Source organism: Delphinapterus leucas, chromosome 4, assembly GCF_059928025.1.
Source record: "Delphinapterus leucas isolate spDelLeu-1000000601 "Yukka" chromosome 4, BTC_Dleu_Yukka2, whole genome shotgun sequence".
Taxonomy (NCBI): domain Eukaryota; kingdom Metazoa; phylum Chordata; class Mammalia; order Artiodactyla; family Monodontidae; genus Delphinapterus; species Delphinapterus leucas.
Window position 1 is genome coordinate 121068924 of NC_143132.1, and position 19482 is coordinate 121088405.

General features: G+C 41.1%; 1 protein-coding gene across 1 annotated transcript; it reads left to right on the plus strand.

The window, feature by feature from the left end:
• The first annotated feature begins 501 nt into the window (after window positions 1-501).
• TM4SF1 (transmembrane 4 L six family member 1) lies at window positions 502-8522 on the plus strand. The gene is made up of 5 exons (XM_089909923.1): window positions 502-758; window positions 2266-2355; window positions 2446-2591; window positions 4986-5166; window positions 7034-8522. Exons 1-5 carry the CDS (start codon window positions 582-584, stop codon window positions 7097-7099), a joined length of 660 nt encoding a protein of 219 aa, XP_089766049.1. The 5' UTR covers window positions 502-581; the 3' UTR covers window positions 7100-8522.
• The last annotated feature ends 10960 nt before the right edge of the window (window positions 8523-19482 follow it).

Consider the following 19482-nt stretch of genomic DNA (forward strand, 5'->3'; position numbering starts at 1 on the left):
CCTTTAACAGACAAGGAAACGAGCTCAGAGCTCAGGAGACTTGCCCCAGGTCTCGGATTAAATCAGTGCAGAGGTGAAAGCGAACACAGAGCCCTCAGACTGGAAGCTGTCCAGACAGCTGCATGGAACAAAATCACAGCCTCAACCAGAGCTGTCATGCTGTGGACGCTTGGCACTTACTGGAAAGTTATATTAGACTTTCCTGTGGATTTTTTTTAATCCTGCGAAGGAGTTACACAGTGAATTCCTTGTGGAGGATTAATCAACTTCTCTCTTGCCTATGGCTGAGGCGGTTTCTCAAGTCCTGCCCCTGGTTTCGCTTGTCCCAAGGATTTCATTTGAAGGGCGGGACATTCCCCCACCTCCCCCCCCCCCCGCCCCCAACCGGAGCCTGCGATCAGGACCAATGAGAGCCAAGTACCTCATCCACCCGGTGACTTAGAACTCAGAGTATTTAAGAGGTTGCAGGAATGGGCTGAGAATGTCTTTTGCTTTCTCCGCAGACGGGCACGCTCTCATCTGATTTGGGCCATCACCGAGCCAAGGCGCAGAGTGAAGGGGAAAAAAGAAACTCTGCCACTATGTGCTACGGGAAATGCGCACGATGCATCGGACATTCTCTGGTGTGGCTCGCCATCGTCTGCATTGTAGCTAATATTTTGCTGTACTTTCCCAATGGGGAAACAAAGTACGCTTCTGAAGACCATCTTAGCCACTTTGTGTGGTTCTTCTCTGGCATCATAGGAGGAGGTTTGCTGGTAAGTCATTCAGAATCATTCCAGCCTTAAAGAATTCTTTCTTGTTAGACGAGATGTTTTCACAGAAAGTTTTCTATGAGGCATGTTTCCAAATCCAGGAATTTTGTTCATTCTTCTTTTGAAAGCAGATTATACAAAAGTTGAGATAGGTATAGTGTATTGATTTTATTAGATGTTGTTTTACAAAATCCCCTTTCAATGAAAAGTGAACTACTTTTTTGCTGAACTCTCTTACTTTACAGCTAGAAACAGATACTAGCTTTTAAATCAGATTTGAAAAACTATAGTTTCTAGTCCCGGAGCAGGTAGTCATTTAACCTTTGCTCTGGGGAGCTGGGAGAAGTCCGCTGGTTCTCTGTCTAAATCAACAGAGTTTTGGATCCAAATTCTCTGCTGTTTATTCTCACGCATCAGTGACAGAGAAAAATATTGAATTGTGAGTGCACGGCTATTGAGAAAGAACTATAAATTTTCTCCTTTATGTAAGCTTGGTGTGTGGCATTTAGGAAAAATCCTTCAGTTAGCAGCAAATCAGTGTCTGAAGGTAATAGTGGAATGTGTTGTTTGTTCCAAGGTTTGTTTTGAAGTGAAGTGAGAAGAATTTGCCTGCCAACCTGGGAGCTGAAAGTATTAGTTTCAACCACAGCATGGAAATAATGTGGACAAACTTGAGTTTGCCTCTTTGAAATGCTGGGATTGAGAATTTTGAACAGAAGTTTTATGGAATTGCTAATACCACACAGAACATTTTTCTTAGTCAAGTAAAAGATACTTAGACATAATGTACTAACTATGGTATGGCAAATCTGCTTTGAATTTAAGCATTACCATCATGTTAACATAATCATTTGTCTTTTTTTTCCCCACTAGTTCTCAGGTCTGTTTTTGTTTTGTTTTATTTTTTGAGGTATAGTTAATTTCATAATCATTTGTCTTTAAGACAACACCTTGCTTGTTTAAACTTCTTTTGATCTTGAACTCAAAGTATTTCAAACTTATGTTATTTTAAGAGCTTTATTGTGAAGCTACAACCATGCAATGTGTCTTCAAAGAAGCACTTCACCTCTATTATACAGAGCTTTCATCTCTCTTGTTTATAAAAAAGTTTCAGTTATTCTGTTGAAGATTTGTTGTTATCTTCTATGCTTTTCAAACAAACCAACAGACTTAAAAGACAGGGTTTAATAGTTTCCGAAAAGAGTTTGCCTCTGGAACTATGTTATGAACTCTTATGGATTAACACATGTATAGGTAATTATTTTACCCCTCCCATGCTACAACCTGACCCTACCTAATGTGATACATTACATGAAAACAAAGGGATATTGCCCTTTAGAGCGTTTTTTCTCTCCTCAGAGTTTCCATTCTTTGAGATATTTTGTCAACCTAACCCAAAGACATTCAACAGTGTCAGAAAGAAAAATATTTTACCAAAAGATGCTGAGCCTGACTGACCCTATGGACCGGGAGAAAGACAATGACTTTAATTTGCGTGTTTTCTAAACAGATGCTCCTGCCAGCATTCATCTTCATGGGGCTGGAACAGGACGACTGCTGCGGCTGTGGCGGCCACGAAAACTGCGGCAAAAGATGTGCGGTAGGTTTTCTTGCGCCGGGTGCGGAAGTGGTCCCTAAGAGGTAGCTGCAACGCTCTGTGCCTCACTTCTGGTGATCCTCCTTTCCCTAGATGATTTCTTCTGTACTGGCCGCTCTCATCGGAATTGCGGGATCTGGCTACTGCGTCATTGTGGCAGCACTGGGCTTAGCGGAAGGACCAAGATGTCTTGATGCCAGTGGCCAATGGAACTACACCTTTGCCAACACGGAGGGAGGGTAAGTGATTGACCCCCATCAGGTCGCACATTCTCATCCACCACGTGTGTATAGTGGTAAACCCATCAAACTAAAAAGGCATCAACCATTCATTCATCCATCCTCTCAACCAGGTTTATTCTCACTAACTCAGGCACAATTTAGGCAAGGGGTATCGGAGGATGAATGCCCAGTCCCTGACCCAGAGAAGCTTTTTAATGGATTCACTGACTCAGTCCTTGTGATAACGGTATGAGGTGACTTCCACTATTGCTTCCACTTTACAGATGTGGAAGTGGAGGCACAGAGAGATGAAGTAACTTATCCAAAGTCACATTGCTAAGACATGGCAGTCATGATTTGAACCCAGGCAGCCTAGCTGTGAAGTTTGTGCTTATACAGTGTGTATACTATGCCAGAGCAATTGGCTAATTTTACTATTTTCTAAGAAAATATTATGGAATCCTTATATAATATGGATGAAAACCATATGAATTTAACCAAAGCCCAGGGTCAATCATACTACCCCCCCAAGACACACACACACACACTCACATATAACATAATAACTGTGTATAACACACCCTTTATTTAAAGTGATCAGGCTGTATAAGACAGATCTTATTCATGACTTTAACCATCAGGAAAATTTAAGTGGCTCCATTGCTTTATGTTGATACTTATTTCTTATCCGTTATTGAGAAAAGAACAGAAATAGCTGATGGAAACTGATGTACATAATGATAAATGAATGACATTCTGTTTTGAATTTTGAAAGGTTTAGTAATGAGATTCATGAGTGAAAATAATAAGAATAATGAATTTGAATTGCCCTTATATTTTCAAGAATGTTTGTCTCCCATGAATTTTGTAGCATATAATGAAGCCATCAGATCATGAATATGGAATTAGATAGACCTGGGCTCAATCTCAACTCTGCATTTACTGTCTCAGTAACCAGGAAAAGGTGAACTGAGCTCTCTGCACCTCAGTTATTTCATCTGTAATAAAATAAAGCCAATGGCAGTTGTCTGGAGGATTAATAAGATATTATGTATAAAATATTTGTCACAGAAGCTGACTGAGCATGAGCAGTGCCATTCTTAGCTGTTAATATTATCTACTAGCTTTCGACAGGTACAGCCCAATGGTAGCTTCTGAAGGAAAATCAGCACTCATAGGAGTTTGAAATTTTGGTGTTCAAAATTGTTATTGATCACGATTTTTCAGCTCATACTTTTCATGCTTTGTTGTGAACGTACTGAATGTACCAGTACAAATTGGTTACACATGTATACAAAAACATATGATCTACTGCACAAACCCACCTCTAAAATACATTATGATTAATCCAAGGAGAGGTGAGAGTATCATTAAACATTTTTATAGCTGATAATTTTATAGCCACTCTCGTGATCCACCCCAGCTCCTGCAAGAAACCTCCTGCTTCTGTGTTATTCCTAATTTCAACTTGTCCAGAGATTTCAATATGGGGAATAACAAGCCAGTGATTAGTTGCTCAATAGCCAAGTGGAGCCAGAGAAATTTTTTATATTGTGTTCTGAAACTGTGGATTTTTGTTCCACTTTATATGCAGAAAGACGGGACCAGGAGAACAGAATTTTTTTGTATGTAATCAACAAATTGAATTTCTGATTGGCTCAATGAACCATTCCAAAGCGAGTTCTCTAATTTGCAGCCCTTTCGTTCTGTTGTGGTAGGAAGAAGTGATAAGGAAAGAATGATACCAGATCTCTTAGTGGAATTAAGTCAATCTTAGATTTTCCCACGTGATGGAACCCTATTTCGTGAGGAATATATATGTTCAGATAATGACCCCAGTGTGGTTTGCTAACATTTTACAGTGACTTCGGATTCTTATTCATCATTCGATGACTTTTCCAATGTGTTGAGTACTTACTGTGTGTCAGATACTGGCTTGGGAATTGGATATACAATGATGAATAGGTCTGGTTCCTACCTTCATGGAGCTCAGACTTGTGGACTAGATGCATAAGCAGCTCTTCTCCCTGGCCTAAGTTAGGTGTCGTTCCTCTATGGCCCTTTCACCCTTGGTTTACCTGATCAGTGTACTGGTTACACTGAGATTAGCTACTGTTTCTTCTCTTAAGCGATGCTTTTCCAGGACAGAACCCAGGCCATTATATCCCCAGCTCTGTCTTGATGTCTAACCCACACCGTGTGTTCCATAATCTTTGTTGAATTTCTTGTTTATTACGGCAACAAGATCTGGGCTAAATTCCTCATTTTGTGGAATGACTTGGATTGGAAGAATCTGATACAGGGCATTGAAGAAATCTATTGATTAATGAAAGAACACCACACAAAAATTATGCTTATGAGACATCCCACTGGGTGTGGCCATATGTCAGAAGTCTCTCTTTTTATCCACAGTTACCTTCTGGATAGCTCCACATGGTCCCAATGCATTGAACCCAAGCATGCAGTGGAATGGAATGTCTCTCTGTTTTCTATCCTCTTGGCACTTGGTGGAATTGAATTCATCTTGTGTCTCTTTCAAATAATAAACGGAGTGCTTGGAGGCATCTGTGGTTATTGCTGCTCTCGCCAACAGGTAAGAACCTGTGTAAAAATGCACCATAGTTTTCAACCTAGAGAAAAAAGCCAACATCAAACCCTGCTCCAACTACCAGTGTTTATTCCATTTTTGTGGCATAGCATTTACAGCATTCAGTTTTGCACTCAATAGTAAGCTTCCTTGAGTGTCACAGTCACTGGGTTATCTTGGTTTTTTTGTAGCTGGCCCTGTGAATATACAACAATGTCACCCGTAGACAGAGTGCCCCTTCAGGATCTAACCCACTGCCCCTGCTCTGGTTGCAGAGACACAAAAGAAGTGTCCTTTCATTGCTTGCTCTCACATTCCCAACTAGTATACACAAGTAACAGCCATCATCCATTGCCCTTAGCATTGTGCTAAACCCCTATTCCAGAAAAGCCTATGATGCAGAGATTGAGCAACATTTCTAAGATCACCTAGTAAGGAAGTAACAGGCTTCAAACCCTGGGTCATTTTGTGCCACAGCTCCTTCTCTTAACCTGTATGCAGCACTTGCTCTTCTGTTGGGTTTTCTACAGTTCCTTCCTAATAAGGAGTCACAATAATGCCCAAACAGCTAAGCCTGGAGAATCACTAGTAGCCTTTGAATAGCAGCTCATTAAAAGCCTTTCACTGTGAAAGAAAACCAGGAAGCACTTGTTTCCTGGGGATATGATTTTGAGGAGAAATACGCATTTGTTAGTAAGGAAAGGTTTTGTTTCTATATTTTCCTAAAAAACATATATTACTGAATTGATGGAAGTCCAGCTTTGGTCCAATTTTTTTTTTTAAATGTCTTATTCTGTAAAGCAGGATTAGATAAAGAAAAACTTACTTAATTTGTATTTTCCTAAGCATTCACTTCTCTGGTTCAAGATCTCCTAACTTTCTTTGAAAATAAGACAAAACCTAATGAAAACGAAAAGCCCATCGCTACCGTGAAAAACTTTGCTGAACATAGATGGAAACTTTCTACGATTTTTGAGGGGAAGTTAAAATAAAATTCTAGATTTCCTTATCAGGCAAATAAAGCAAAACTAATAATTGCCTTGGGAGCCTGCCAAATTTCCAAGAAAACAGCGGAGTGGAAAGCCTTCAATTTGGAGTCGTTTCCAGGCAATATGGTTGCGGCGGGGGAGGCAAAGAATGCTCTTGGGATTACTATAAAATAACCTATCTTTAGCCTTGAATTTCCTACAAGGCAGAGTTTAAATGAGGTGAGAACCCACTGCACTTCAGCGCTGGTGCATCTGGGGGACGGGCATAAGTGTCAACGACCAAAATTGCTGTAGTGGTTCAGCAGAATGACACTCTCCTCTGAGTGGGGGGAACCAAGAGTCCCACTGGGTTTCCCATCTGAGTCACTGTAGGGAGGCTTCTTCCCAGACACTGCAGGTCAGATCTGTTAAGTTTGTTTGTAAGACAAAAGACAGTTTCAAAGAGCAAGGTTTTTAATGTAGATGAGTCAAATCTGTAACTCTGTAGCATTTAATTCAAAAGTTGCCTGCCTTGAGCCCCCATCAGTGTGACACTCCCAAGGCATTATCTCTTAAATCCCTGAGATTAAAAACCCACCCCAAGCACATTCAAAGCCAGCCAAGCATCGTAAACTGCAGTTTCCATGGCCTCTTTCTGCAGCTTTTACTGGGGAAGGACAACAGTCTGGTTTGTTTAGGAACCGTTCTGTGAGCATTGTCAAAGCTCTCAGTATTGTTGACCCAACCTCTGCTGAAGCTGAGATCTGTCTGCTTTACGTTTGCTTAAAACAGGAATTTAAAGCACTGAAATGTCATCATTGTTTAGCCTGATCAGAACCTGATGCTTATTTCATTTTCTTTACAGCAATATGATTGCTAGAAGACCCACCCCAAGATAAAACTACAATCTTCCTCAATGTCACTGTAATTTATATAATTTACTTGTAATAATTTGTAAAACTTTGTACTAGTGTGTCATACAGCACATGTTCTACTTTTATAAGTGTGTGTAAAGACTGGCATCTTCACGGGATGTCAGTGTCTGAACTTAGCAAAGAAATTCTTTTTTTTTTAGGAATAAGAAAATAAACCACACTCTGGAGGTAATTTACAAACTGAGTGACAGTTCTCAGCCTACATGAGATAAACTCTGGCCGAGGTCATGTTTTTTCAGAAACATTACAAGGATAAATATCACATTCTGATTACTACTGTAAATATTTATATGTGCATGTGTTTATGAAATGAAAGATTTCTAGTTGCTTTTTTTAAGACCGTTAAGGAGAAAATCCAACAACCTGAAAAGATGTATTTTTTCACTGTTTATATGGTGTTTCCCATTTGCATGCCTGCAAATCTCTAACAAGGGGCCTTTTGAATTGATTCATGTTATAAAAGAGACAGATACTTACCTGGCGTGGGAGGACAGGTTGAGAATGCACAAAGCCAAATGAATGAGTCAAAATACACATGCAGCGAGTTGTCGCAAGGACTACCAGATCCTGAATTTTCCTAACACGTGGAAAGCTTTTCGTCCTTCAAAGACAAGACTGAGGATCATGGATTTAAAACGAGAAAGGCCTGGATAATTGGACAAGAAGGAAGATGGGGAACGGAATAAAGCAGTTGATTAGCATCATGGGAACATGGGGGAGGAAGGGTGGGAGGACCATGAGGAAATACCACCACCCCCCCAAATTTGCTTGTTTAAATACAACAAATAAAGTATTCACTACCATTTTGTTGTTTAGTTTCATCATCCTTTGTTTCAAGTTCCTCCTTTTTTCTTCCTATTTTTTTTTTTTTTTCCAGTCTGCAGGTTGTACGGTCTCCATTGCTAGGGGCTTTGTGTCTTCTGGTTTCTTTATCCCACTTCCTCTTCTTCATCTTCTCCCTCCTCTTCCACCTTCCTCTGCTATCCTTGCATTTGGGCCATCATCCTAGTTAGGCAACCTTCCTTTCCACTGGGTGCTCCAGACATCCAACTCCTGAGGAATGTAACAGACATTTTCTCTCGATATCTTACATCTGTTGTATCGTTAGGCTCTCTCCAGTGACAGGATCCCCTGACCTATTGGGAATTGTCTTCAGAAATTGTCAGCTTTTGGTGTTTATTGGCCTATGCAACAGACAAGCTAGTGAATAAAGAAGCTTCACTGGCTGTTAGACAGCAGAACTCCTCCTAAGAGCCAGGTCTCCTGCCTCTGTCTTTCTGGCAGTCTGGTGAAGCTTATGGACTCCTTTGAGGAATACTGTTTAAAATGCATAAAACAAAGACATAGGATGACAAAGTAAACCCAGATATCTGACTATTTTATCAAAATATTTTTTAAAATTATAAGATAGTTGTCTTGATAGGCAGCTCCATCACACCCACATCTGTAGACTGGAAAACAATGATCACGTGTTATCTAGCAGTGGGCTAAGGAGGGGGGAGTCTAAGAACTACTGTACTTTTGAAATATGATTCCAATTGAAGATATTTTGAGATACATGCAACAATTTTAATATGATACTGAAAAGATGTGTAATTTTGTGTTGTTGTTCAAAGGACAATCAGTGTTGCTGATACTGCTGTGATTTGTTGCCTGCAGTCACAATAAAGGAAATACTACATTTTCATTAGATGTTAATAAAAACAGTGACAATTTTTTTTCCCATCCAAGCTTAACACCTCCTCCCACCACAGATATCTATCCATGGACCTCTTAGGAGTTCTTAGACACCAGGTTAAGAACCTGTGCATCCAAAAAAGAGGCATAATGATCAGTCATAAGCATTTTTCCCTCCTAAATCTATCCACAAAGGAAATGGAAATAATGATTATTAACCATGATAGTAATAATAGCAACTCAACTATTGAGTTCTGTGTCAATTACTGTACTTCGTTTCTACACACATTATTTCACTGAACTCTCTCAACAGCCCAAGTAGGGGATACTTGTCTCCATTGTATAGACTCTAAGACCAGAAAGGTTAAGTAGTCTACCCAAGGCCACATCTTTAGCAAGTGATAAAACTATGCTTAAATCCAGGTCAGTCTAACGTGAAAACCCACTTCTTTCCTTGGCCCCCTCCACCCCCTCTGCTGCCCCTGCCCAGGTGCTGGAGTCTTGTCTCCTTCAATCCTGGAACTCAGACTCTCCGCCCACAAAAGGGGGCTTTGACAGACCCCTGTGACCTCAGTCATCTCCATCAGAGCCCAGATTTGAGTGACTCAACGTTTCCTCTAGTTTGTAAATCCTTTCACAGTAGACATTGCCATTGTCCAGAGGAAATAGCTCACACAAGTTCCCTTCTACCCTAGTTTATTTCTATTCATAGCTCACACTCTGGGTCTGTAATATTCTAAACCCCTCAATTCAGCTGGAAATTCCCTCAGGGATTGTACTGAAACAGCTTATCATCACCTGGCAACATAAAAACAGATTTCTGTAGAAACTGAACCACCTGAATAGCACACATGGCCTCAAGGTTAGATAATTCCTTCTGAGGATCATTTTACCGTACTTACCAGATTTGCAAATAACCACCTGCATAAAGGAAATCTCTTGAATTGAAATCTAAGGAAATTGATGGAATGGTACCTTCACTACAATCTCTTTGTTGTACGTGTGTGAGATCTCTTTGATTACGTTTCCTCTGACACTTACCCTAGTATGAACGGGTATGGGATTTGGTGCAATTTTTCAGAAAAGTGACAATCTAGAAAGTCTGCCCATCCTTTTTAACCCAATATTTTTACCTTTAGACCTTTTTTTTTTTTTTTTTTTTGCGGTACGCGGGACTCTCACTGCTGTGGCCTCTCCCGTTGTGGAGCACAGGCTCTGGACGCGCAGGCTCAGCGGCCATGACTCACGGGCCCAGCCGCTCCACGGCATGTGGTATCTTCCCGGACTGGGGCACGAACCCACGTCCCCTGCATCGGCAGGCGGACTCCCAACCACTGCGCCACCAGGGAAACCCTAGACCTTTATTTTAAGAGGATTATCAAGGATGTTCAGTTTCCAGGGATAATTTTGGGAGTACTGTTTATACCTAGAAAAATGACAAGAGCTTAAATGTCCGACAACAAGGAACTGGTTTGATAAAATGTAGTCAACACAGTAAAATATTATGTATATTTATATTTATAACATATGCATACACTAAAAAGTAATTTGGATCAGATTCTGGGTGATTTTTGTCTTGATTCATTTTGCTTATCTATACTTGCTGAAGTGTCTCCTATAAACATATACTACTTTGGGGAAGAAAACAAAAAAGAGAAAAGAAAGATTCAGATCCTAAAATTCAGGGAACAGTCCACAGTCTTTAAAGGACACTTCCCAAGTGTACGAGAAAACCATTGTTCTTGTGGGTGAACAGAGGAATCCTTCCATGGTAAACACTGGAGAATAATTGTGTCTGCAATTAGGTGGAGGGATGAGCCAGGTGAGATTGGCAGTGACTACAGGCTAAAAATATTATGGGGAAAACCATAATTCCCACTCTGTGTTTGGGAAACATAAGTACATGGTATCTACGTCGTCTAGCTACTAAATGAGATGTTTTATAAATATCAAATACGTATCTGTTTTTTCATTTTAAAAATGAAAGTTATGAAATACTTCTACTTTAAGCATTGGCCTTTTATCAGGACATTTTGTAGCACAGCCCGAATTTTCCTCATTTTACATTTCTGAGATGAGAGGAGGGTTAACAACAGCGTGGGTTTATAGGACTTGGCTCAGCCTGGTTTGTGAAAATGAAACGTGTTTGAACAAGTAGAGGAACTGAGTCACCTACCCAAAAGTAGTACAAATTGTTCCTCCTTCCCTTTTCACATGAAATATTTCTGTGTGTGTGTGTGTGTGTGTATATCTTTGTCAATTTAGATACTTATTTTGATTACTCCAGTTATAGAAGTCTGCTAGGCCTTTCTGGAGCTGGATTTCATGTTAATTCTTGGAACAGATCAAACAGATTCCCTCCCTCTCTCTCTCTCTCTCTCTCTCTCTCACACACACACACACACACACACACACACACACTCACCACATATGTACACACATTTTCCTACTATATAGCAATTAAAAGGAACAGACTACTGCAAACGAGACAACATGGGTGAATCCCACAAATAATGAGAGCAGAACCCATCTACACTGTCTCTACCCCCAGTTTTGTCAACACAATTCTGGATGTAATCTTAACTGATGTAGCCACATCCTTACAATAGAGGAAGGGGTGGTGAGTCCCTTTATGCAATATCCCACACATTAGGTTTTTACAGGAGTAACACTGTAAGTCCCTAAGAAGGGCTGTTTCAAGATGTCTATATTCACAAGTTGCATCCTGTACGTGGAAGACTGTGTGTTCCAATTGCTAATTCTCACCACAACCTCCTTTGTTACATGTGTACAAATATCACCGATTCATGTGCAGGGTTCAAGGCCAATGGCAGTGACCTCTCCTGTCTCAGGTGTACATGATGCCTAGAAGGGTTTGAAAGCAAAACCGAGGTCGCCATGTTGGGATCTCTCACAATACCTGACTCCACGTCATTTAAGGCGACCCCTTGACTAAAGCAATAATTTAAAAACTACAGTCAGCTCTCCCCATAATCTCTGACACCTATTAAATTTTGAACTTCAACAAAAATTTTTAAATCTTTTATTAAATCCTCCTTTTTTTACATGCAGTAAAATGCGCACAAAATGTACTTCTCAACGAACTTTTACATATGTGTATACTCATGTAACCACCATCTAGATCAAGATACAGGACATCTCCAGCATCCAGAAAACTCTCTCATGTCATCTCCCAGGCAATACGTACCTCTCGAGTAGCTACAGTTCCGATTTCCATCAGCACAGATTATTTTTGCCTATTCTTGAACTCAATATAAATTGAAGCATAAAGCATGTTTTTTTGGTGTCTGGTTTTTCTCACTACACATTATGCTGTTGAATGCTGGCTCCTGGCATATCACCAGGACAATCTGTTCATAAGACAAAGCTGAGAGTATTGCCTACTGCCGTCAGGGAGAACACCACCTTGAAAGACCTTTGGTAGTGTGTTGGAGGGGGAAGGAAAAGTTGAATTTCAGATTTTAATTCTGGTTTAAGGTGAGTCTTTTGATGGGAAGGCTTGAATAGGATTAACAAGAATTATGATATCTTTTAGGATTGTTGGGAAGAGTAAGGCAAGAATTTTGAGGTGAGAGGTTCAAAGACTCTTGAGATGGAAACGGTTGATGTTTTCTATTGACGAGATGATAGGTCTTTCAGGAAGTTCCTATAATGAACAATAAAGTTGTTTGCCTGGGCAAGAGTGTCCTGGAATAGTAAAGCTATGCTAACAAAGACTATGGAATAATAAAATCCTAATAAACAGTAAGCCCTGGAGTGGTTTATGGTGTCAGTCCTCAGTATCTAAGCTCAGGGTGGGGAGTAGATGGTTTCAGTTTGCAATAGTTTTGAGATTCATCTGTGTCACCTCATGTAGCAGTAGTTTGTTCGTTTCCTTTGCTGTATGGTGTTCCGTTGTTTGAATATACTACAGTTGATTTACCCATAATTCTATTAACAGATATTTGGGTTGTTTCCAGGAAATATGTCGCTATGATCATTCTTGTACATGTTTTTTTTTTTGGTGCATATAAGAACTTATTGATGTAGGTTGGTTTGTTTTTGCCTTGTTAAGGAATCAAACTGTCAATGGAGATTCTTTCATTGGGCTTTAGTTAGCATCTCAGGGGGCCCAGAGTTTCCCCTTGGCCCAGTGACACCAAAGCTTGGTTCATCTCTTCCTGCCAGGGGACTGTCAATCACTTACTGGTTCAATATTTCTGGATTGCACATTGTGTGCCCTGCACTGCACAAGGTGCCGGAGACACAGCTTGGAGCTTTCCAAGTTCCAGCAGACAGAGTTCTTGACTATATTGCTTACTATTGTATCCCCAGCTCCTAAATCAGAGCCTAGCATGCAATAGATGCTCAATGATCAGGGGTCATCAAACTATGGCTCATGGGCCAAATCTGGTCTGCTGCCTGTTTTTGTAAATAGAGTCATGGGGACACAGCCATGCTTATTTGTTTACATATTGTCTATGGTCGCTTTCCTGCTACAATGGCAGAATTGAGTAGTTGTGACAATGAACACATGACCCACAAGGCCTAAGATAGGTCCCTATCTGGTCCTTTACAGAGAGAGTTTGCTGACCTCTAGCCTAGTTGCCCATTTGCCTAGCTAAAAGTTGATATTCTATGACAGTAGAAGAGGAGAAAAATGAATATTTTTGTTATTTTTAAGCTTATTATAAAAATTTTCAAAGTTTTTAAAAAGAAGAAGTAGAGAGAGAAAAAATGAACCCAATTTGCCTACCATCTAACTAGAGGAATGGATATTAGGGGATGTATTAGTTTCCTAGGGCCACCATAATAACATAGCACAACTGGATAGCTTACAACAACAGAAATATATTGTCTCACATTTCTGGAGGCCAGAAGTCTGATATTAAGGTGTCAGCAAGACCACACTCCCTCTGAAGGTTCTGTTCCAGGCCTCTCTTAGCTTCTGGTAGCCTCAGGAATTTCTTGGCTTGTAGAAGGTCATCTTTTCCCCGTGCCTCTTCACATCGTCTTTCTTTTGTATATGTCTATCTCTGTGTCCAGATTCCCCTTTTTTACAAGGACACCAGTAGTATTGCATTAGAGCTCACCCTAATGACCTCGTTTTAACTTGATTGCTTCTATAAAGACCATATTTCCAAATAGAGTCACATTCTGAGGTGCTGGGTATTACAACTTCAGTGTGTCTTTTTTGAGGGAACACAATTCAACTCAGAACAGAGGAAGAGATAGCAGTCTCTATCTGAAACTTCATCAGCATCTTCTAAACTAAACAGATATCCTATGACATGTCCTTGAAAAAGTCTAGGAAAAAAAAAAGAAAAAAAGCCTGGAAAAGAGTGCATTCAATACAAATCTTCCTGAAGATTCATCACACGCATTTCCTAAGCTCTAAGAATTCTTGTTGTAAAAGCCTGGTTAACTCAAAACTTCCCAAATTATTTAACTATCAGACCCTAGGGTTGCCGCTTTGGAAAGAAAGTGAACAGCAGGTGAAAAGGAAAGCACAGAGCTGGAAACATGATAAACTCATTAAAGAACCATAGAGGTTAGAGGTCAGAGGAATCCTTGAATGACAACGGGGAGCTTAGGATGAAAAGAAAAATTTCAGTATCATTAACTGCTGCCTGTTCAATGGACAGGATCTCTGATATGTACTCTGTTCATTTCTTCTGCTCTTGAATAGGTGTGCAGGGTACCACCTTTGTACATCTTGCTCCAGTTCTATAGGAGAATATTATGTACCCTTTCAGCAATCCAGCTCCCTAGGTTTTGGGGGAGTCCTAACTTCCAATGTCACAATTTTGGAGAAAAAATTTCTATTGTAGCTGTCTTAGTCTCCAAGTGGGAGACCTCTCTGAGTAGGAGAGACAGGAGAATTTCAGAGATATAAATAACCCAATCATAAGACATTTCATCCCTCCATAATTTAGGGTCAAACCAGTTCTCCCACCAACTCCATTTCTGAGTCCAAATGTGTTTATCACGAGGTGGGCTTGTATGTAAGTATGGGCAGTGGTATATGAAACCTACAAAGCCCTGCAAAGGTTGAAAAACAACTTCCATCTGCATTTGCCAATACTTCCCCTTGTGCAAAGGTGCAGAGGTACTAGGGGAAAGGACATGCCATGGTTGTATGACAGGCAAAGCTGGAGGCTGGAAAGAGACAGAAATGAAATGACATATTAGTAACCAGTTTCTGCAAAGGCAAGCTCGGTGAATCAGTCTTCAGCGCCCATGGCCAGAGGGTCAGGGAGCCCTTTGAGTCAGGTAAACTGTGAACTACTGGGTGTTTCTTTGGCCCAGGGAAGTGTCACCCTAGAGGCAATGGTGAGTCTCATCTTGTATAATGAGAGAAATATTCATGTCCACATCCTCAGGGCTCCCTATGCAGGAGAGAACATCAGAGTTCGATGGTTTGTGTAGGTGTCCCAGATGGGAGAATGGTGCTCAGGTATAGAATGTGTAACACCAAGGGTGAATTCTAATGTAAACAATGCACTTTGGGTGATTATGATGTGTCTTGCAGGTTCATCAGTTGTAACAAATGTACCACTCTGGTGGAGGATGTTGATAATGGAGGAGGCTGTATCTGCATGGGGACAGAGGGTATATGTGAGTCAAACTCTCTGTACTTTCTGTTCAATTTTTGCTAAAATTAAACCTAAAACTGCTCTAAAAAAATTGTCTATAAAAAAAAATTGCTGTGCTTTTGAGATTCCCAGTGTCTAGACCACCCCCCAGATCAATTAAATCAGGACATATGGGCTAGCAATCTAGACATCAATAAATTTTTAATACAATCCATGTAATCCCAATGTACAGTCAAGACTGAGAACTACTGCCCTAGAAAGTGATAATCTCACTTCAGTGTATCTCAGACCTGGATGTCAATTAGAATCACTTGGCACTTAAACAATATCAATATATAGATATCCAGGCCTCACTCCCTGAAATTGATTCATTTGGTCTAGGATGAGGCCTGGGTACCAGTATTTTTTTAAAAAGCCCTTCAGCGGATTCTAATATGCAGCCCAGGTTGATCTGTAGCAAGAAGGGCAACTTCCTGGAACATATGCTTTAAACTCTCCAGTCCTGTCCCCATGGCAGACATCACCAATCATTCCCAATGAGCCCAGACACGGCCTTAGAATCCTTCTATACTCAGCTTATCAGGCAATCGCTAATAACTGATCAGAGCTGCCAACGGAATCCCCTTTGGCAGCTCTGCTTAATAGATCTACTCCCTCTCCAAACCACAGATGGCTTTGTTGGCTCTGCCTCCCCCAATTCTGCCTCTATCTCATCCAATTCTGCCTCTATCTCCATCTCTTCGAAAGTCTGACATTTTCATAGAAGAGGTCTCCAAAGCTGTGACTCCACAGCTTTTCAGGCTTTAGAACAATGTTGTACCTTCATGCTGTGCCTATAGTCTTCAAATCTCAAGGACTTTTCTGCAAACATTAACTCATTTGTTTGAAAAGGTCTGGTGCTGTGAAGACTAATGAGATAACATTTACGAAACACTCTGTGTTCCCAAGATGAAAGACAGCATGCTATTCATGTAAAAGGCGCATTCAGAGACCACGGAAAACTCTCACAGGAATTGGCAGCCCTTTGTGCTTTGCTGTGAATATCATTTAAGGTCAGGAGAGAGGCCACACCACTGCTCTTTGGAGAAGGCCTAGTGACGTGGGAGACGTAGCAGTAAGAACAGCTTCCTAGAACCCCAGCCTTTGTCGCTTTCTAGTTTTGTTACCTTAAGCAAGTTTCTTAATGTGTCTTCCCTCATACGTCCAGTGGGAGTGATAATGTCTGGCTCAGATAAAGTAAGCGAGAATGCTGGTGTGGACCCTCACGTCAGCTCTTCCAAGGAGCTGGGAGCTGCCTCCAGCTGGTGTTAAAGGGCCATATATGCAGTACATTTGCACATCACAAAGAGGAAATGTACGGGACAGTGTTGATTAAGAATCCAGAAAGGAACCTGAGAAAGGAACCTAACATGAGAATTAGGAGAACTTATGTCTTTTAGAATTTTCCCATGTATATCTATAATTAAGAACAAGATCTGTGCTGAGTCCAGCTTTGCCCTAGAGGTCATGTTGACCTTTTTAGTAAAAACAAAACCTCTTAACGGATGTATACTAAGTAGCTACTCCACAGAAAGCTAAATTATGGGGATGAAGAGAAAGCTTTCATTTCCCCAGTGCATGAGAAGAAATTCCTGCCTTAAAAAGCAGATAACATGTGAGATGTAAAAATAAATAAGTAAATAAATCTGAAAGTAGGTAAAACATAAATTAAAAAAAAACATTGTCAATTCTAAGATGCACATTTTTGTTACACATACCTGAAATTGGAGCACATCTTACAAGTGAAGGCATGTCATAGTCTAACAGCATTTCTTTCCTTTCTTAATGGTTCATTGAATAAATGAGGCATCTTTTTTCTTTTTTTTAAAGGAACGTTTATTTATTGGCTGCGTTGGGTCTTTGTTGCTGCTCGCGCGCGGGCTTTCTCTAGTTGCAGCGAGCAGGGGCCACTCTTCGTTGCAGTGTACAGACTTCTCTTTGCAGTGGCTTCTCTTGTTGCGGAGCGTCGGCTCTAGGCGCACGGGCTTCAGTAGTTGTGGCACGCAGGCTCAGTAGCTGTGACTCACAGCCTCTAGAGCGCAGGCTCAGTAGTGATACACGGGCTTTGTTGCTCCGCGGCATGTGGGACCTTCCCAGACCAGGGCTCGAACCCGTGTCCCCTGTATTGGCAGGCGGATTCTTAACCACTGCACCACCAGGGAAGTCCTCAATGGCATCTTAGATTCAGTGAAATATGACAATAACAATCCCTCAGGGTTGTTAGAGGCTTAAGTGGGGTATCATTGGAAAAGCACCTGTATTTATTATTAACTGTTGCATAGCAGATTACCCCTAAACTTAGCAGCTTAAAGCCATAAACATTTTCTTTCCCTCACGGGGCCAGGAATCCAGGAGCAGGTTAGCTCAGGTTCTAGCTAAGGATGGCTCAAGAGGCTGTAGTTACAGTGTCATCGGGGTCTGCTGTCATCCGAGGCTTGACTGGGGGGAGGAGAATCCACTTTCGAGATCACTCATGTGACTCTCAGCAGGAAGCTTCAGTCCCTTGCAATGCGGCCCTTTCCACGGAGCTGCTTGCTACAAGGCAGCTGGCTCCTCCTAGAATGAGTCATGAGAGAGAGAGAAAGAGAGAGAGAGAGAGCATGCCCAGGATGGAGGATGGAAGCTGCAGGGTTTTATACCTAATCTCGGAAGTTACATGCCATCTCTTCTGCTGTATTCTATTGGTCACACAGGCCAACCCTGGTATAAGATAGGAGGGGACAACACAGGTGGCAGGGATCACTGGAGCCATCTTGGAGACTGGCTACCACAACACCCAACACATGGAGTGATAAAAAGAAAGTAAGGAAAAAATGTTAGATTTTCCCCCTTCTATAGCGCTTTCCTTTTTACCTCATATGAATTTTGTTAGAAGAGATTGAGTCTGCACTTGTGTTTGTACCACCATCAAACTCATAGTTTCAGTTTATTCAGCGGTATCGCTGGAATGGCAAATGGAATGAAGGTGAAAGGATGTTGCAAAGAACAATTTGTGTTTGACTATTTGGTGTGGCTGGAAATGAGAATCTTTCTTTTTGGCTTCTGTGAGCAAAATGGAGAATCTTAGGATTTCAGTAATCTCTCTTGAAAGAAATGCATCCAAACTCTAGAGGCTAGTCACCCAAGAGAACTTGGCCACCCTAGTTCTTCTGGCCTTTGTAGAGCAGTGGTTTGGCACCAGATGGGAGCTCTACATACAGCAAGAGCTCACAGGATCTCAGACCTAGGCTCTTCTGGCTGGACACAAGGGGACCGGTTAAGCAAATCATCATCATTCAGCATAGCGGAAAGAATAAACAGGCACATTATAAAATTCTGGAGCCATCGAATCCAGATTTTCACAGTATTATTGGAAATAGGAGCCTGCCTATTATAAGATGAATTTATGGCATCCCTGGATATAACCCCGCATATCCTGAGTATATGATTCTCAAAGTGTGGTCCTGACCCAGCATCATTAGCATCACTTGGGAACTGGTGTTTGAAATGCAAATTCTCAGTCCTCACTCCAGATGTAGTAAATTAGCCCACATGGGAGTGGAGCCCAGTGAACCATCTGTGTTTTTTTTGTTTTTTTTTTTTTGCATTTTTATTTTATTTTTTTTTTTACATCTTTATTGAGGTATAAATGCTTTACAATGGTGTGTTAGTTTCTGCTTTATAACAAAGTGAATCAGCTATACATATACATATGTTCCCATATCTCTTCCCTCTTGCGTCTCCCTCCCTCCCACCCTCCCTATCCCACCCCTCCAGGTGGTCACAAAGCACCGAGCTGATCTCCCTGTGCTGTGTGGCTGCTTCCCACTAGCTATCTACCTTACGTTTGGTAGTGTATATATGTCCATGCCTCTCTATCGCTTTGTCACAGCTTACCCTTCCCCCTCCCCATATCCTCAAGTCTGTTCTCTAGTAGGTCTGTGTCTTTATTCCTGTCTTACTGAGCCTAGGGGTAAGACCATCTGTGTTTTAATGAACGCTCTAGGTGATTCTGATGCTTATTCAAGCTTGAGAACCACTGCCCTGAAAAGCTTGAGAACCACTGCCCGCTGTAAAACCCTCTTCCTTGGTATAACACAGTCTTTCTCCAATACCCAACCCCGACCC

Excerpts from the sequence above, each read along its gene's own strand:
- TM4SF1 (XM_089909923.1), top strand. The coding sequence starts at position 582 with ATGTGCTACGGGAAATGCGCACGATGCATCGGACATTCTCTGGTGTGG. Across the intron at positions 759-2,265 it reads TCATAGGAGGAGGTTTGCTG|ATGCTCCTGCCAGCATTCAT; the intron begins GTAAGTCATTCA and ends TTTTCTAAACAG. Across the intron at positions 5,167-7,033 it reads ATTGCTGCTCTCGCCAACAG|AATCTTCCTCAATGTCACTG; the intron begins GTAAGAACCTGT and ends AGATAAAACTAC.